Here is a 20088-nt window from a genome sequence, read left to right on the forward strand (position 1 = left end):
TTATGTATATTTCACAATAAACAAGGGCATATCTGAATAATATTCTGAAAACAACAGTCTACCTAATCACAGATGAAGACAGTGAAAAACCAGATATTCTAATTTTTTTAAAAACGACTTCTCTACCTGGTGAGTCTTTAATTTCATAGTTTATTTTTTGTTTTTATTTGATTCCATTTGTAAATTTTGTGATTTATGGGTTTTTAAGATTGAAGAATGAACTCCAAGAACCCCCAATTGTCACATTTAAAAAAATTGTATTCTTTTCAAAGTCTAGTCCATTATTTACATGTGCCACAGAATACAATTTCATATCATACCAAAGTATATTTTTGTAATAAGCGTTATCCCCTTCTTCAGTATTAATCCAAGTCAGTTTTCTTCTGACTAGTCTATACGACCCTGTATTATATACTTTTTATAATCCCATCTGTGGATTTTCTGGAATTTAAAATAATGTTCCAAAATTTCAATCTTAACTCCTAACTAGATTTTGTGTCTAATTATCGATACATGATTTATACAATTTGTAGTAACTCTCTTTCAAGTTTATTGTTTTCATGACAAAGCTGCAAAACATAATTTCTCAGAAAATTTGATTTTGTCTTAGCTTAAATGTTACAGTTAAGACCTTGTACTTTGCAGTCAAATGGCCTAGGTTTGAATCCTGGTTCTACTGCTTACTAGATATGTGAGTGGATAAATTATTAAAATTCTGTAAACCTCAGTTTCCTCATTTTAAGTTTTAATAAAGGGCAGCTATTAATAATAATACCATCAACAGCAGCTTGTAGAAATGGTAAGTGCCCCCTTATTGGACTGAAAGGCATTATGCTGCAACTTTTCTAAAATTGACTCCACAGTTTTGACTCTAAGATGAATTTAGAAAAAAAAGAGCAATTGTATATTGTAAAACGTGTTTTCTTTTGCTCATCTCTTCCAAATAACTTCATTCTTATTGTCATGTAAGCAAACGGAATCAAGACAAACAGAAATGAAAAGACCGGGTATGTACATGTGTATACACGCACACAAACACACGCATCTAGTGTGCCATACACTATTTCAGGAAGTTGTATAAAAACACGAGAAAAAAGTTGAAAAATAAACAGGAAGAGCCACAGACTACAATGAGGGTAACCACGTATACAAATGTAGGCAAATTTCCAAGCTGAGCTATCTGATTCATTCAGAATCACATTATTGTCAGAAAAACACACTATAATGCCTCTGGTAATACTCCTAGGAGACAGATCTACAAGTGTGGAAAAGTTGAATACTTTCATCCCTTCTTATCAGTGTAGGCAAAAGAATTTCATATTTTCTTTAAACAAAACCAAACTGCTACTACAGTTGCTACCACTAAGGATTTCTAAAGTATATAACATTTGATACTGGGATTTCTGCCACAATTTCATTAGAAGTACAAAGGGTTTCTGTACAATCCACTTGGACTCCCCAACTATAAATGGAAATTTTGTGACAGACTTATATTTCTGAAAATGTGTTCCTTGGGATACTAATGGCCTAAAACAATGAATGGGGTGGGAGGATAAAAGGGTTCTGTGGTCAAAAGAGTTGAAGTTTGGGAAACACTGCATTCTAGATTTCACTCTTAGAGATTCACAACACTATTAACATAAAAGGCTCTGAGAAGTCCCGCAGTGAGCACAGCTGTTTAAATTTGCTTAACCAGTGTTCCCCAAATTTATTTGGCCATAGAATCCTTTTTTCCAAGCAATAACCAAGGAACCAGTGTTCCTCATAACAACTTATTTTGGGAAATGTGTCATAAATTGCCTTTGATTAGCTATTAAAAGAGTAACTTCGTATGTACCTGTCCCAAAGAGGTAGTCACTGGCAGAATTTGCTCAAGTCCCAAAATGAGTCCATGGTATTTGATGTCAGGAAAAAAAAAAAACCTAACTTGCTTAGACTAGCCTTTACGCTATCTTTAGCAAGTTCAAGTCATTTCCAGAATATGTGTTTTGACCCCTTTACTGCTTGTATGTTCTTAATCAAGTCCAAACACTCAATTCTAATGCCTGTACAAATATAAAAAATGAAGGTGACCCTCCAAGCCTTTGCTTTTCTTTCCAGCCTTCACTGTAAGCTAAGAAAACGCTGTGGCTGTGAGCTGCACCTTCAAATATAAGAATACTAGACTCAGTCACCAGCATTTTATTAACTGGTACAATAAGCTGCATTTATGCAATCCTAAAATAAAATAATGACTGTTCTGCAATGTTAATCCAGAACCAAAGTAGTGACTGAATATTATTTCGTTCCCCTAACACCTCCCTAACATCCCTATTAAGTATATAGAACAAAATCCTGTAATTACTACTTATCTATTGGTGGTTAAGCAACCTGCCTCAAGTACCAATAGTCAGCAGGGACCAATTTCTTGTTGGACAGATACTTGTGCATATTACAACTATAGAAACTGTATCAGATAATCACCCTGAAATATGAACAAAAAACAGGAAATTCCTTTACTAATAGATTATTTAAGGAATTTTCTTCTTTTGAAATAATTTTGGAACATAATTTGCTAGAAATCTAAACTTGAACCAAAAAAAAAAAAATCAGATGGCATGCTCGATAGCTTTTTTTGAGTTTGGAAATTAAAAACAAAGTCTAAACTGCAATGAGTCATTCATTACTTTGTCCTTGTGTTAGAGGAAACAAAATAAGTAAGCTGCAATTAATTCTGGGTAAAGTGTGAATGTAAACGAGTATGCTGCCAGGCTGTGGCATCCCTTTCTTCCAAGGTTCTCCCCTTTACTGCAAAAGTACATAAAAGTGTAGCAACATGTGTAAGATGAAATAGACATCTACAATTCTTAAAAAGCCTAACAGAAGACACAGTGTTATTATGGAAATAATACATTTGGTAAGCCACTGACATTTGGGCACTGATTTTCAAGTTACACAAATAAGCTGGCCTTTGAAGGAAGACACTTTAAAACATCTATGGCAGAACACATGTAATCACAGTATTTTATATTATGATAATATATGTAGCAATAACATTTTACCAGAGGTAAGGCAAATGGTTGAAGAGAAGGAAAAATCTGACGTGAAAGGAGTCAATAATGTTAACAATTTAGTAAAGGCAAAGGAGTTAAAGTATCAGGTTCAAGTTTCATAGTGGTGTGTTTTTTTTTAATGTAGAAGCAGAGGTAACAAAAATTGGTCTTCACCTGGTAAGTGTGTACTCCCTGAGTCCTGAATGCAAGTTCATGGCAGAAAAAGTACCTATGCATCCACGCAATCTTTTGTCTCGACCAATCTTCCATGTTACAAACAGTGGGCTGTAATGGAAGATAAAAATAGGGTCAATCAATCAATTCAACTCAAGCAAGTTATTTATTGAATATTTATTATATGCAGGGTGAGATGCCTGAGATATAAAGACCACATGACAGGCCCCCAAGGGGCTGGATCTAGCCCAATGGGACTGCATTTAACAACAATTATAGTTGGAATGATTGAGTGTATCCTATATGTGAGGCAGCACAATAAATGTTTTAAACAAATCATCTATATTAATCCTCATCAACAACTCTAAGAGGCTGAGTAATACTATTGCCAACATTCCTATTTTACAGATGAGGTAGTCCCACAGTTAATACGTAATGAAATCCAAACACCAACCTGGACAAAGCCTTAACCAGCATGGCTGACTGCTTGAGTCCTCATTTAAACCTCAAGTTACTGATTGATTCATTAAGTCTAGTTTAGAAAAACCAAAGAACAAACAAACAAACAAAAACCCAAAATTTCAGCAAATACTGAGTATCTCTGGGCAAAGTATTGTGAAAGGTTACAGGAAATACAAGATTACCTAAAAGATCATCGTAGCTCGCTAGGGGCCAGTACAGAAGGCAGGAGTGTTCACAACTAACTCACAGAGGCAAAAGAAAATGAGTGCTATAAACTACGTCCGAAATGCCGTGAATGAAGCTATGGGGATAGAAGGAAATTTCATTGAGTCTGATTCTCTTCAGCTTGGCCTAGAAAAATGAGTAGGGTTTGGAGAGGTAAAGGGCAGGAGCAAACATTAACAAAACAAGACTCTGAAACCAGAAAAATTATTTTAATTTTTAGATAAAAGTATGGCCAACAAATAAAATCTCTCAAGCATTAAATACTATGGCATCAAGAAAATTGTATAGTTTTTTTTTAAAGGTTTTTATTTATTTGAGAGAGAGCAAGTGAGAGAGAGAGCGAGCACAAGCAGGGTGAGGGACAGGAGAGGCAGACTCCCCGCTGACCAGAGAGCCCGATGTGGGGCTTGATCCCGGGATTCCAGGATCATGACCTGAGCCAAGGGCAGACGTATAACCAAATGAGACACCCAGGCGCCTCGGAAGTTGTGTAGTGTTAAATGAAGTTTAATATAGCAGATGTTTGGATCTGGCAGCAAACCAGTGACAGCCTCGATTAAGGGTTGAGTCTAGAAACAATTCTAGTTAGAAGCAACTTTATATGTCAGTTTGTATGAAATAAATTAATTTACACATTTTAGCACATTGTGTAAAAAAGATAAATACCCTACAGTTAGGGGTGGTTTGTGTTAATGTGACTATTCACAGTATTATGGATATGATATAGTACATTTCTGCTTTCTAAAAATTTAAATTTTAGGGGGACATACCATATGTCATGTATTTCTAATAATATGCTGTTGAGTTGGAGAATACACTCTGTATTTAAAGTACTCCCTAGTCAGTCATCAGCAGTTGAGTGAAAAGATCCTTCTCAAATACTTCAATTACGCGTCCTGAACATTTAAATAATGTCAAGTTCTGACAGGTGGCCACAATGGCAGACAGGTTCCAAAATAAATAATGTACACAAACCAGGAGCAGTGCTAAGAACTACCATCTCCTAAGAACAAAATTCTCAAAGGCATTAAAAAAATGACCCTAAGGCCAAATGATGGTTGATGTTAAGTATTCAAGTGTTGGATGACCTACATTAAAGGTACGAAGATAAAAAGCAAAAGGAAAATTCCAGGTTTTCTGCTTTCTACATCATATGTACCTAAACACCTTCTAACTTGAAACAAGATACTGATGCTCCACTTAGAGCATTTCTCTAATTGATCTTGACTGAGAATTATCAGGAAGACAAGAATTAGATGCATAACTCATACAGATACTACTACCTAAATTCCACACACTGTCTTTATTTTTTTAAGAGTTTATTTATTCATTTGACAGAGAGAAAGCACGCACAGGCAGGGGGAGTGGCAGGCAGGGGGAGAAGCAAGTTTCCAGCTGAGCACGGAGCCCGATGTGGGACTTGATCCCAGGACCCTGAGATCATGACCTGAGTAGAAGGCAGACGCTTAACTGCCTGAGCCACCCAGGCACTCCACACACTATCTTTAACGATGAATTTCATCTCTTTATTTTTCACTTTGTAATCTGGTAGAGTCAACGTCAGCAACCATTACGTGGTCAGTAAGATACCAATTTTCTCCCATAACGGCACCTATATAAATCACGTCTCCATAACATGTCCCTTGGCAGATTCAGAACAAAGTGAATCACACTGTAACATAGATACTAACATGTGTTTAAAATACCATAATGGCTTCACCATGACACAGAACTAAGTTGTGTATTCTTTTCCTCAATGACCTGAGTGAGAAACCTACAAGTGTGAGTGAATTCGTTTCCCACCAAAAACCCTAGAGATGAAAGTCATTTAAAAGTGCTTTACATTCAATTATCTTCTTTGTCCCACTAAAATATATATGTACATCATTCTTACAACAATCCTATCTACTCAAGCAAACATTCAAAACGTGTAGGGTAAACAGAAAAAGAATACAAATTAACCACTATGTTAGGGAATATGTTGAAGGGCATTCAAAACATAGTAGGGAAAATCATATACAATTTCTTATAATGCTATGCTATCACTGATGAAGGGATGACAAATTCGAGGGGTTGGGTGTTAGAGGATAAGCTGCATTTTGCCAGGCAGCCTGGGAGAAAAGGTACTCCGTAATAAGCAAGGGCTCGGAGAGGTAACAGAAAGTAGTGTGATAATCTTGGTAACTTGCTGTGGTCTCTTGCAGATTTAACATTCTATGAATTTTAGGCACTGTTGAATATCTGTCCCCCAAAGCCCTCATAACAGGTAAAGGAGATGCAGAGTTGTCTGCACTCTCCCTGTTCCTTACCTGTCCCAGGCAATACCCACTTTGGGGGTTGGTGTGGCAGGGAAATATCTGTGGCAAAGATGGGAGAGAGCGCTACTTGACATCCCCACTGTGTTTAGGACAGATGCCCGAAGATGGAAGAAATCAGACTGTTAGGAGACAGAATACGACTATGCCTTCACAATTTGGGGCCCTAATTTCTCATTTACAAATGCTCATCCAGTGAACTTTATTAAGAACACATATGTGTTCAAACAAAACACAAACAGACTTAGAGATAGAACAAACGGATAGTTGCTGGGGGGGGCGGTGAACCAAGTCGGTGAAGGGGATTAGGAGGTACAAGGCTATGTTATGAACAGCTAGAGAATGTAGTCAATAATATTGTAACAACTTTGTATGGTGACAGATGGTAACTAGACTTAACTGTGGTGACCATTTCAAAATGTATATACATACTGAATTACTATGTTCTGTGCCTGAAACTAATACAATATTGTATGTTGAGTATTTTTCAGCAAAAGAATTAAAAAAATTTTTAAAAGAACACATATATGGAACTGAAAAAACCAAAATACCTACAAGCAACATTTCATGGGGGAAAGAACTTGAGAAATGAAGCATTTTAAAGTAGACTGAAACAGAATAAACATCACTGAGCACAAGAGATTGTATCTTGTGTGTGATAACGACTTTGTACAGGGCAATGACTATGGGAACATTCAATACGTATTACCTAAAAATAGCAACCAAAATTTTTCTTTTCCCAATGCACAGAGGGAAGAAATAGGCAATTTTATTCTTAAATGTATTACTAAAACATGTATGAGTTCCCGAAAGGATGTACAACAGCAATGTAATCAGAGATAGATCAAAGTAGAAAAAGGGATTTGAGCCTGTTGAGAGGAGCTGCTTAGTGACAAGGAACTAAGGAAAATAGTTCATAGTAAGACAAAGATTGAAGGTTTCTGGAAAATACTTTTACCGTATGGTTTGAAGCCACCTACATACACTGAAAAAAAAAATTCTACAAGCTAGAAAGGGGTTCAAAATGAAATGAAATATTAATGGAAATGTTTATCTGAGAGTAACCAGACATAGCTTTTTAAGGAATTTTCCTACTTGTGAACATTTTGTACCACTACGTTCTGAGAAACCTTCGGAGGCAAGTAAACTCTCTCCATTTTTCCGAGTCTGTAGACAGGAACAGGAAGTAACCACCTAATCTAGGTGAATCCTCTCTGCCAACTGGCAGCCAATACCATCAGGTCAACAGTACTAGCTCTCAGGGAAATGTAGTTGCATGGGAACAGCAGAAGTACAGAAAAACAATGTAAATCTGAACAGAATATTCCCCAGTCCAAGTTGCAGTGCCACTTCCTCCGTCCCTCTTTTGGGACTACTGATGCAGACCGGAACAGATTAGACATATATATGTGGGAGAGGGGTACAGCTATGAAAAGGGTGTGTTCACTTAACAATATTTTACCATAAATCCTATCTTCCTCCATACCGCAGCAGAAACAGGTTAAAAAAAAATGGCCTTAGATAATTTGCAAGCCTTCACTCTGGCAATTTGCTCTTCTTTAGAATGAGATTTGTAGGGGATGACATTAACGAGATGATATGCATCCCTACCAATATAATGCGAATTACTATAAATGGGTATTCAACAAGGCTATTAATATTATATACAGATACAGGAAAAGAGAAGCTATCTAGCATGGTTCTTTTCTTTTGCCATCAAATCATGATGGCTTCTCGACTATGCTCAGGTTCTTCTGTTACTTAGCTCAGTGATGATCCAACTAAATTACTCATAACATCCAACTCAATACCATAATTTCCCAGGATCTAGGGGCTCAGAGAAAAACAAATGGTGGAGTCTTCCTTCCACTGCCAGGTTAAAACATTTCGCTTCCTGTTTCAACACAAAGAAGTTACCTACCTCATTTACAAATCATATAAACTACAGATACAATTTGTAAAAAATGTACTCAATGTGGTTAAATCCTGTATTAGTCTACTTGGGCTGCCATAACAAAATACCGCAGACCAGGTGGCTTAAACAACAGAAATTTATTTTCTCATGGTTCTGGAGACTGGAAAGCATCAAGGGTCCAGCAGGGTTCTGTTTCTGGTGAGGGCTCTCTTTCCGGCCTGTAGGTGACTGTTTTTGAACTCACTTGGCCTTTCCTCTGAGCATTCAGAAAGAGAGAGAATGAACGTGCATGCACACAAACTCTAGCGGCTCTTACAAAAAACACTAATCCTGTTGGATCAGGGACCCACCCTTATGGCCTCAAGTAACCTTAACTATCTCGTTATAGGCCCTATCTCCAAATACCATCACGGTGGAGGTTAGGGTTTCAACATATTCAATTTGAGGTCCACAATTTAGTCCATAGCAAACCCCTAACGACAGTTTTTGCACATTGTTCATGGTTTATATAATCGTCTAAGGCTGTTAGATGAAGGACATTTTAAGAGGTTATCTATTTCTTCATTTTACAAGTAAAAAACCAAAAGCGATCCAGGGAGACTAAGTGCAGAGTAACCTCGATGGTTAGTGATAAAACCTGGGTAGTTCTCCAAATCTTACTACCAATGTCATTTTTCCCCCAGTATAGGGGAAAAAAGTTGTGAGTAGCAAAGCTAGTCGTCTTCTAAGATATCAGAGAATAGGAAATTCTCATGAATACACAAATCTCATTCTCCTCCTCCCAGGAAGGGAGAAGAAAGATCAGCTGAGAAGATTCCAGAACAAACTAGAAATGCTGGATCAACCTAGACACACTAAACCAATTTTACAAGCTTCTATACTATTCCCATTAGAAGCCCATAGCAAAACCTACTATTTTATCTTTGATGGCCTCCCAACACCCTTTCTGACTCCCTCTCAACCCTCTTCTTTAATTTTTTTCCCTGTTGTCTAGCTAGCTTTCATCAAACTCAAGTGATCTAAAAGCTACAAATTCCTGTCCAATCAAAATTCCCACCAAACAAAAATTTCCATTTACCATCCGTTAACAACTGTTTAGCTAGGTATTGATCTGACTGCTTAATTCATATTACTTAATGAGGCTTTTAAATGAGTGAATGAATCATTAATGGATGAATGAGGCTTAACTCTTCCAGGTAATCTGAAATTCAAATTAAGAAACCCTGAAAGGAGAACAATAGGAGGTGGTAAATGGGGGGGGGGGGGAAGGTAAGGTTCCCATACATTTTACACTTCTCTCAACCACAGGGATCCTTTACTGCAGATAAGGAAAGTACATTAAATCACCATTACAACCTTATACAACACTCCTCTCCCTCCAACTTTTGTAAATAGCCTGTCTCCCATGCGGCTCAGGAAAATAAGGAGACACTGTTCAAACAGACAGCATGGGTTAGTATAGAAGACCACAAATATCTAAAAATGGGAATCAGGAATTACCAGTCTTTCAGTACTTTTCTTTGCCTGGTAGTCCCAGAAATTCTATCATGGCAACATTATATTCTCCCCCTCCCACCATTTCTATAATGCTAATTTAACTGGCAAATGCCAGAGGAAGAGAGAGAGCCTAAAATCTTACGGATGACTGGGAAGGTTGAATGGGTATACGTGTGTGTGTCTTGTAAATCAAGTGTAATCACCACCAACTTATAACCAGCCAAATCACAAGCATACTTTAAGGGATTAGCTTGATTCTGCCAAATTTTGAAATGAAAGAACCATTTCTTCCTCTTAGCAAGACCAAATCAATGATTTTCAGTAAACTTAAAAAAAAATTCAGTCTCAGACTTGATACATTGGGATAGCCTGTCTTATTTTATTTCTTAGAGCCCCAAATTAGATGAGAAAGCCTGCCTGCATTGGAAAAAATACTATATTTACACATATTGTCCAGTCTTAGTTTGGACTGCTTTATTAAATTTAATATATGGTAGCATCTTAAGGATGAAGCTCATAAAATAAGCTTTAAGTGACAAATTGCTATAGATTTCCACAATGAAATAATTTATATTTGGAATTCCTGTTCTGAAACAATTTGTTCAAATAGTTTTAAGGGTTGGGACTCTGCCTTTACTATGAAAAGAATTAATTATTTTAATATAAAACAGATCAGGCAAAAAAAGACCTTCTACTGAAGGCTTAAGCATTCTAAACTCAATATAAGCACAACTGAGAGAGCTAGCAGAACTAGGTTCAGAAGTTTCAGAATGCTTTGATTGATATGGTCAACTTTTATTTTTTATGCCCTTAAAAACTTTTATGGAACTGTGTTTGGTACCAAACATTTTGTTCCATGGGACAATTCATATGCTGGATGGCTAGGGAATACTTAACACTTCAAACAATGAAAACAACTAAAGGTTTTTGTTTTGCTTTTCCACTTGTATCTTAACCTCCCTACTAATGATCTATCTTCTCCACCATCTTGTCTTATCCTCAGAATCCATTCCATGACCAGAAATAGAATAGACGGAAAATAAATAGGCTGCATGATTTAAACACTAATATAAAGAGAGCTGTAAAGTTATCTAGCTTCTTCATTCTAGATTTCCATCTTACTTCCCATTCCAAGGAGATCCAATGTAACAAGCCAGGTTGGTAAGACCTGCAATAAATCTGTGATGTAGTTCTTTATGAAGTTTTCTGGGTTTAGAAAGGTAACTGTTTTGATTTTAAGGTCTTTGAATTGGATTACTTGCTCCTTTGAAAGAAAGGAGCTGGATAGACTCAGCTTTGTAGCAGGAACTCCCCCAAACCCTTCGCATTTTAGGGGTTAGAAGGAAAGGCAGGTTCTAGGGACAAAGCACTCAACTGAGACCATATTTTGTACCAGGGCTGCTTATGTTGCCTTTACCTTCCCCCGCTACCTCCCCTCCTTTATCTTCCAAAAAACAGTTCAACTTTTAAGAACCTCTCTTTGCCCAAGAGATTGAGGGTTTGTTTTAACATGGAATTGAAATCCTTACCTCCAAAGTGTTTTTTGAAAATCAACTTTCTACTTCCCTCTACCCATTTTAAGTGTAAAATTCAATGAATTTTGACAAATGTATATATACACATAATCTAAAGTGCAAATAGAACATTTCTATCACCCCCAAAGAGTTCCCTTGTGCCCCTAGGTAATAAATTCTCTCTCCACACTCCCAGACCCTGGCAAACATGAACCTGTTTTCAGTCCCTATGGTTTTGCCTTTTCTACAAAGAGAATTGCTGAGCTATAAGTAGGTATATTTTTTTTAAAGTAGGTATATGTTTAACTTTATAAGAAACTGCCGAACTATTTTCCAATTGGCCATGACAATTTCCAGGAGCTATACCAACTACGTTTCTACCAGCATGGTATGAGTGTGCCAGTTGCTCCACATCCTCACCAACACTTGGTATTTTTTTTAATTCAAGTTAATGTGTAGGGATATCTCATTATGGTTTTAATTTGCAGTTCTCTGATAACAAAGATATTGAGCAACTCTTCAAGTGCTTAATATTTATGCACAAATTTTCTTTTGAGAAGTGCTTGTTCAACTCATTTACTCATTTTTAAATTGGATTGTTTGTCTTCTTTTTACAGGAGTTGTAGGTTTTTAAAAAGTATGTTCTGGATACCAAGGTTTATCACAAATGTACATTGCAAATAAATTTTCCTAGTCTGTGGCTTGCTTTTAATTTTCTTAATGTTATCTTTTGAAGAGCACACATTTTTAATTTTGATGAAGTTTAATTTCATGAATTTTTGTTTTCTGGTTCATGTTTCGTGTCAGATAGAGGAATCTTCATCCAAAGGTCATGGAGATTTTCTCCTAGTTTTGTAATTTTAGCTTTTACATTTAGGTTTATGATCCATTATGAGTTACTCTTTGTGTATACTGTGGGGTTCATTTTTTAAACTTGTTAATATTTGGTGGGGGATTTTTGTGTGTATGAACATAAGGAATATTGATCTGTGGTTTTCTCTTGTAATATCTTTGTCAGTTTTCGATATCATGGTGATGCCTACTTCACAGAATGAGTTGGGAAGAATTCTATCCTCCTCTGTTTTCTACAAGTTTGATTTGTTCCTTAAATATTTGGTAGAATTCACATTGAAGTCATTGGAGCTTAGAGTTTAATTATGGGATGAGTTTTCATTACAAATTCAATTTCTTTAATAGATATAAGGCTATTCAGATTTTCTAGTTCTTTCTGAGTCAATTTTGATAATTTGTGCCCTTCTAGGAATTCTTCCATTTCATCCAAGTTGTAGAATTGATCAGTATAGACTTATTCACAATATTTCTTTGTCCTTTTCATGTCTGCAGGATCTATAGTGATGTCTATTCTTCCCTTCCTGATATTAGTAATTTGTGCTAATTCCTGTCTTTTCTTTTTTATCTGTATCAGTCTAGCTATAGGTTTATCAATTTTATTGATCTTTTCAAAGAGCTGGCTATTGGTTTCATTGATTTTTTTCTATTGTTAGTTTTCTCTTTTATTGATTTCTACTCTTGTAATTTTCTTTCTCTTACTTGTGGTTGAACTTACTCTTCATTTTCTTGCTTCTTAAGGTGGACTGTTAGATTATTGGTTTTAGATCTTCTTTATTTTAAAGCTATAAATTTCTCACTAAGCACTCCATAAGCTACATGCTACAAATTTTAACATGTTGTGTTTTCATTAGCATTCAGTTGCAATTTTTGTTTAAATAGGCTCCACACCCAGCATGGAGCCCAATGCAGGGCTTGAACTCACAACCCTAAGATCAAGACCTGAGCTGAGATCCAGAGTCAGATGCATAATCAGTTGAGCCACCCAGGTGCCCCAGCTCAAAATATTTTCTAATTTCTTCTTTGACCCGTGGTTTATTTAGGGTGTACTGTGTCATTTCCTAATATTTGAGAATTTCCCAGATGTCTTTTGTTATTGATTTTTCACTTAATTCCATATAGTTTGTATTATTTCGATTCTTCTGAATATACTGAGGCTTGTTTTATGGCCCAGAATGTGGTCTATTTTAGTGAATTTGAAAAGAAAATGTATTCTGATAATGTTAGGTCCAGTGTTCCATAAATGTCAATTAGGTACAGTTGGTTAGTTATAGTAGTGTTGGTCAGGTTTTCTATCTCCTGATTTTTTTTTGGTCTACTTATTCTATCAATTACTGAGTTAAGAGTGTTGAAATATCCAACTCTAACTGTAGATTTGTCTATTTATCCTTTCAGTCGTATTTGGGGTTTTTTTTCTTCATGTTTTTTGAGGCTTTGTTATTAGGAGCACACACATTTAGTATTGTTGTGTTCCTGATGAACTGACCACTTTACCATTATGAAATGTCTCTATCCTTATACCTGGTGATACTGTTTGTCCTGAAGTCTAATTTGCCTCATACTGACATAGTCACTCAAGCTTTCTTATGATTAGTGTTTGCGTGACATATCTTTTTCCACCCGTTTGTTTTTAACCTATCTGTGTCTTTATTTTTAAAGTTGGTTTCTTATACACAGTACATAGTTGGGTCTTGCATTTTTATGTAGCCTCTTAATTACAGTATATAGACTACTAGCATTTAATGTAACTTTGATAATGTTGTGCTTAAGTCTACCATTTTTATATTTTATATTTGTTTTTACATTTCGCATCTTTACCTTGCTCTTCTTTTTTGGTCTTGTTCTGGATTAAAAGAGTATATTTTAGTATTCATTTTTATTACCATTATTAACAGCTTGTTAGTTATGCCTTTCTTGGTGGTTATTCCAGGTTTTATATGATGCATCTCTAGCTTATTACAATCTATCTTCAAGTAATATTACATCACTATACATATCACATAAGGACCTTAGCAGCATACTTCCATTTCATTCCTTCCACCCCTTGGGGCTACTGTGATATCTTTTAGATCTATATACCTTACAAATTCCAGAAGAGATTATCAATTTTGCTTTAAACAAGCACTTAACTTTTAAAGAAATTTTTAAATGAAGCAAAAAGTCTTATATATTTACCCTACACTTAACACACTTATCTGGCACTCTTCATTACTCTGTAGAGATCCAAATTTCCATCTGGAATCATTTTCCTGCAGCCTGAAAAACTTCCCTTAATATTCATTGTAGTTCAGGTCTGCTGGTGACAACTTTCAGTTTTTGTTTGTCTGGAAAAAAATATATTTCACCTTCATTTCTTTTGCTTTAATTTTGTAAAGATACTTTCATTGGAGATGGGATTTGAGGTTGACTGTACTTTTTTTCTTTCAGCACTTTAAAAATGCCATTCCATTGTCTTCTTGCTTGCATTGTTTCTGATGAGATGTATATAATTCCTTATCTTTGCTCTTCTGTATGTAATATGTCTTTTTTCCCCCCTCTAGTTTCTTTTCAAATGCTCCCTCCACCACTGGTTTTCAGCAATTTGGTTTCCTTTGTGGTTATCCCACTTAGAATTCATTGAGCTTCTTGGATCTATGGGCATATAGTTTTCATCATAATTGAAAAAGTTAGCCATTATTTCTTCAACTATTTTTTATGACTACCCCTCTCTCCTTTCCTTCTGGGAATCCAATTACATGTATAGAAGTCTGCTTGATATTGTCCCACAGTTCACTGAAGCTCTTTCTTTTCCTCACTTTTTTCCATTCTCCATTTTAGATTGGATAATTCCTATTGTTAGATCTTCAAATTCATTGATCTTTTCTTCTGGAGTCTAATCTAATCTGCTATTAATTTCATCCAGTGACTTTCTTATTTCATGTACTATACTTTCCAGCTGTAGAAGTTCTATTCGGTCCTTGATAGGTCTTCAATTTCTTTCCTCATTATATTCATGCTTTTCTTTCAGTTGTCCAACTGTTTCATAGATGTTTTAAATTCCTTGTCTGCTAATTCTATAATCATCAATTCTGGTTCTGTTTCTATTGACTGACTTCCTCCTGATTATGGATTACATTTCAGTGCTTCTTGGACTATCTAGTGGTTTTTTGGATATCAGACATTATAACCATTATATTTTCGAACGTTTTGATTTTACTGTCTTTCTTGAAAGGGTGAAGTTTGTTTTGTCATGCATCTAAATTATTTGTGGATAATTATTTTTCAAAGCTTGGCTTGAAGTTTTGTTAGTTTGGGTTCAGAGTAACCCTTTCTTTAGGGCTAACGGTAGCCCTATTACTAAGATATGACCCTTCTGGGGTTCTATTTAATACTCTGGATGCTCAACAAGGTCTCTCATCTCTTGCTGTGGCAACTCAAATGTCTCCCAGTCCTGTATGAGCTCCAGTAAATTTTCAACTTATAGCTCCTGAGCAATCATTTCTTGCCCATGGGTGTTTCTTCAACCCATGCATAGATTTGTATTCAGCCAAAGACAAAGGGGACATTTTTGCAGATTTGTGCAAATATTTCTGAGTGGTCCCCCACCCCCAGTACTCTGCTCTGCAAATTCCTGCCACCTAGACCTCCCTGAGCTTCTATCTTTGTCTCACAAATTCAACAAAACTGCAGGCTCTGCTTGGGTTCTCTCTTAAAATGCTATGGTCCAGAAACTGCCCACCAGCAAAAAGCCAGAGTGACTGTAGGGCTCACTTCATTTGTTCCTTTTTTCTCAGGGATCACGGTCCTGTGCTACCTGTTGCCCAACATCTGAAAACAGTTGTTTACGATCTTTTGCCCAGTTCCTAGTTGTTTACAGGGTATGTGAGGCAGAAGGGAACAAGTCTTATCCTAGTTACAACTTCTTGGACTGAAGTGGAAGTCCCAAAGCCTTTTAAAACTGAGTCACTTTAAGAGTCAAACACTTAAAGTGGTAGGTTTCACATATTAAATGTGGGAAAAGCCTACCACAAATAGAAGACCACGGCAAACAGGAAAATGGATCAGGAAGCAGAAGGTAAAAGAGATAGATCTCTTCAGCTTTGACAGGTGGTGAACTCAGAAGAATATGAAGTGACTCAACCAATTTCAGGGGCAATGTACTGCTCAGAACCAAAAGGTTAGAGATGCCAATCTTAAAAAATATCAACTCAAGAACTCTAAAATCCAAAGTAATGAAATAAAATAAAAAATCAAAGCAGTCAGATTGAAAGTGAACTTGACAAAAATGTCAGTTAACAGTCACACCAATATTTCCTTAAGTCAATGCCAAAAATAGCCCACTCCTCTTATTGTCCCTCCATACAAGTTAAAATGGAAAAAAAAGTAAATGCAATTTGAACAACCTTATTTACAACACCTAAAAAATCTTGAGGAAGTTATTCGTTATCACGAATGGTGTCTGATACGTGTGTGTGTGTGTCTGTCTGTGTGTGTGTGTTTTGTGACTGCTACTTCTGTAGGGCTATTTTTCAGCTATGACGATTTAAACAATCTTATGGCACAGCTACTGACTTCACTGCTGTACTAGATAACACTGAGTTTATCATAGTCTTATTGGTACAAATCTTGTGATCACAATGCCATGTCTACAGAAGGGCAGTCACCTAAGAACAAACCCCATATTAAGGAAACCAAATATGCAAAGCTCTTTTATGATGGAGCAAATAGGAAAACAATAGGATATGTGCTATTAAATGATCCTATCAAAAATTATTTTTAAAAATTTCCCACTAACAGGGGTGCCTGGGTGGCTCAGTCAGTTAAGCGTCTGCCTTGGGCTCAGGTCATGATCCTGGGGTCCTGGGATTATGGGATTGAGCCCACTGCATTGGGCTCCCTGTTCTTTGGAAAATCTGCTTCTTCCTCTCCCTCTGCCCCTCCCTCCCCCACTCATGGTCTCTCTCTGGTGCTGTCTCTCTAATATAAAAATTAAATCTTTAAAAAATAAAAAAAATTAAAAATTTCCCACTAACACATCAGACAACATCATGATAGTTCAATGTTTGAAGAGCAAGCACAGAACAACAGAAGTTTCCCCAGAAAATTAGAAGAGCAGTAATCAAGACGGTGCAGAGCCTCTGAGAAAAAAACAAAATCCATGAATGACACTGGCTGAGAAACTGAGGTAAGAAGGTAGTGAAATGAGAAGGATAATTGCTTACCTTCTTGCTTTACACTTCTCTTTAGGTAGCCCTGTATAGCTGCCTACTTCAAAGCCTATAACTTTGTAAACAAACGAAACAGAAGCTAAACAAAGGGACCAAACTCCCTGGGAAGATAAGAAAGAACACAGCAGCCCTACCAACAAGCCCCAGTACAACAACTTCCTCTGTATATTTAAATACTCTGGTTTAAAAAGCCTCCAGCTGAACTGCTAAGTACATGGAAGACTACAGATTAGCCAAAGGTGTCGTACTGGGTCTGGAAATGATGGTGACCTATTCAGCCTCATCACATCAATACAAGAAAGAAAGATTTGCCACCTGAGCCATTGAACACGCTCATCTCTGAAAGCTAATTTCTTTCCCCTCAAGCCTACCTCGTCCTCCCCTTTAAAAGCAGCAAAAATACCTCAAGCCTTGGCTTTGCAGATAAATACCACAGACAAAAAATTATTTTATTTTAAACTCGAGCTGCCTACTTCTAGATCCGAAATGCACCTAATGGGACCTCACACTCCATCAATCCAGTGTTTCTATAGAGCTGTAGAACCAAAGACCAGGGAAAATGTAATTTCTCATCGGGCTTACCTCTCCCACCCCTTCTTGACATTAAATGCCAACCAAATTTCCAGTTAAAGATGCAGATCTCAGGACTATACGTGTCCCCCCTGAATACTGCTAGATTGATGAAAAATCTTGTTATTTGAAAAGAGTCCTTCAGTGACCAGCTTAATGTTTTCAAACTTGCCCGGAGTCTTTCCTCATTCTGCCAAATGTAAATGTACCACAGAAGCACCACTTCTTCAAACAAATGAAACTGAGCTATGGCAGCATTATTGTAATTAGCCATACGGAACAGTTGATCAGTTCAAGCCAAGTTCTTTTCTATAGGAACACATTTCTCATTCTGTAGTGTACGACAGCAAAATTGCCAAATGACTGTTTTACTTATAATAAAATAGTTCTCATATGGACTACAAAATTACATATGTGTCTAGCCCAATGCATGATTCCCTAAGAGGCAGCTCTCTTTTCACGCCAAATCTGAGATCAATTAACTGAATTGAATTAGAGACATTTGGATTATAGAGTTTACGATGAAACAAATGTAGTTTTATTTCTTTAGGGTACACTCATACTTACCTGCCCAACCCCCTTCTTCTCTACTGAGGTGGTACTTTAATAAAGAAGGTAAATAATTCAACAGATGAGAATAACTGTTAATGAATACATCAACTATCTGTATGTAAATGGAAGTTCTTTTACACCTAGAATAAAGCCAACCTTCATTCCATCCAGTCCACATAAATGATCATCAATTCCAAATATGGAAAAGGAAAATAAGATTGGAAACAAATCAATAAGGTTTCTATGGCTGAAAATATGGGAGCTTTTAAAAATAATTCCAAAGCATAACAGGAAAACTAACTCTACCTAGAATAAGACAGATTTAAATTTTTAAATTACAACTGTGTAAAGGAATAAAAGTCAGATAAAAAGGAGCATTTCACAAACGATCATGACAGTATGTATATACTCATATATCTATGCACACACACACGACTAAAATAGCTAACGTTTACCAAACACTTACTATGTGGCAGGCCTTTCTCAAGTGTTTACATGTAATAACTCCTTTAAATCCCTACCACAACTCGATGAGGTAGATACTATTATTACCCTCCATTTTACAGATAAACTGGAGATCCGAGGGGGCAATTAACTTGTCAGTGGTTACATAGCTACAAAGTGGTGGGGTCAGGATTTGGAGCTAGGCATTGTGGTATGGCCCCAGGGCCACCTCTGTTTATCCCAGTCTACGAATGTGTGTGTGTTGTTTGATACAAACCACCTGAAAAATAGTATTCCAATGGGGAACTGAATTACTGGCTTTAAAGACTAACACCTGGAAATTAGAACAAGCATAAACAAAATTGCTGACACTGTGCATATCATAAAAATTAAAATAAACAGAAGGTTAAAAACATAAAACACTAGAAAGAAGAACTGCTGCAAAGATGAAAATCTGCAGAAAATTATGTCGTAATAATATAAATGGACTGGGTATTAATAAAAAGCATCCCATTGAAAGAAAGGATCAAAACACTTATATAACATTTTTATTTACTATAAATGTAATGCATGTTCACTGTAAAAACATTCTGGAAAACACAGAAAAGCAGAAAGAAGAAAATAAAAATCACACATAATCTCAGAACCAAAGAAAATGAAAATTTACATTTCCCTATAGTTGTTTTCTGTGGAAATATGTTCTCATAGTTAACGTCATACTGTATGTTTTCATATAGTTTTTCAACTGAATTACATGAACATTTTCTTACATGGTTAAGATGCTTCAAAAATATTTTAATGGCTCCATTATATTTCATCATATGGGTATACCATAATTTAGGTAATCATTTCCTTCTTGTTAAAACTGTGGGGAAGATCTCTGTGCATTAAAGTTTATCCAGATCTCAGATTTATTTTCTAAGGATAAAGTTTTTTTTTAGAAACATAATTACCAGATCAAAGTATATGAACATTTTCTAAAGCTCTTGATGCATTTTTTACCTAATTGCTTTCCAAAAAGACAGTGCCACTTAAAAAAAAAAAGACTTCATTGAGTTAAAACTTCAAGAATATTTATTTACAACCAGCATTTATGAATCATTTTAATTGGTGGCAGCTGCTTTAAATGTTCTCATTGTTAAACCAGTAAAACACCACAATGGAAACAGACTGTCTTAATTTAAGGTCAAACGGCAGTTGTAGCTTAAAAATTAAACTCAAGTATATTTGCCTCATGGTAAGAATGGCTTCCTTCCAACTTGCAGACTCCCTGTTCTTCAAAACTTTTATAACACTTATGTCCAAAAAAAAAAAAAAAAAAAAAAAAAAAAA

At 36.1% G+C, this 20088-nt stretch overlaps 1 protein-coding gene across 3 annotated transcripts in view; it reads right to left on the minus strand.

Moving 5' to 3' along the window:
- Positions 1–20088, minus strand: part of AMMECR1 (AMMECR nuclear protein 1) — a 148313-nt gene that overhangs the window by 94179 nt on the left and 34046 nt on the right. For 2 of the 3 annotated variants that reach the window (XM_034648998.1, XM_002924079.4), the window contains exon 2: positions 3207–3317. The exons of the other annotated variant lie outside the window; for it this stretch is intronic. In XM_034648998.1, coding sequence (XP_034504889.1) covers positions 3207–3317 — 111 coding nt within the window. The remainder of the gene's footprint in view (positions 1–3206; positions 3318–20088) is intronic. 3 annotated transcript variants of the gene reach the window in all.

The sequence above is a fragment of the Ailuropoda melanoleuca genome, chromosome X (genome assembly GCF_002007445.2).
Source record: "Ailuropoda melanoleuca isolate Jingjing chromosome X, ASM200744v2, whole genome shotgun sequence".
NCBI lineage: Eukaryota > Metazoa > Chordata > Mammalia > Carnivora > Ursidae > Ailuropoda > Ailuropoda melanoleuca.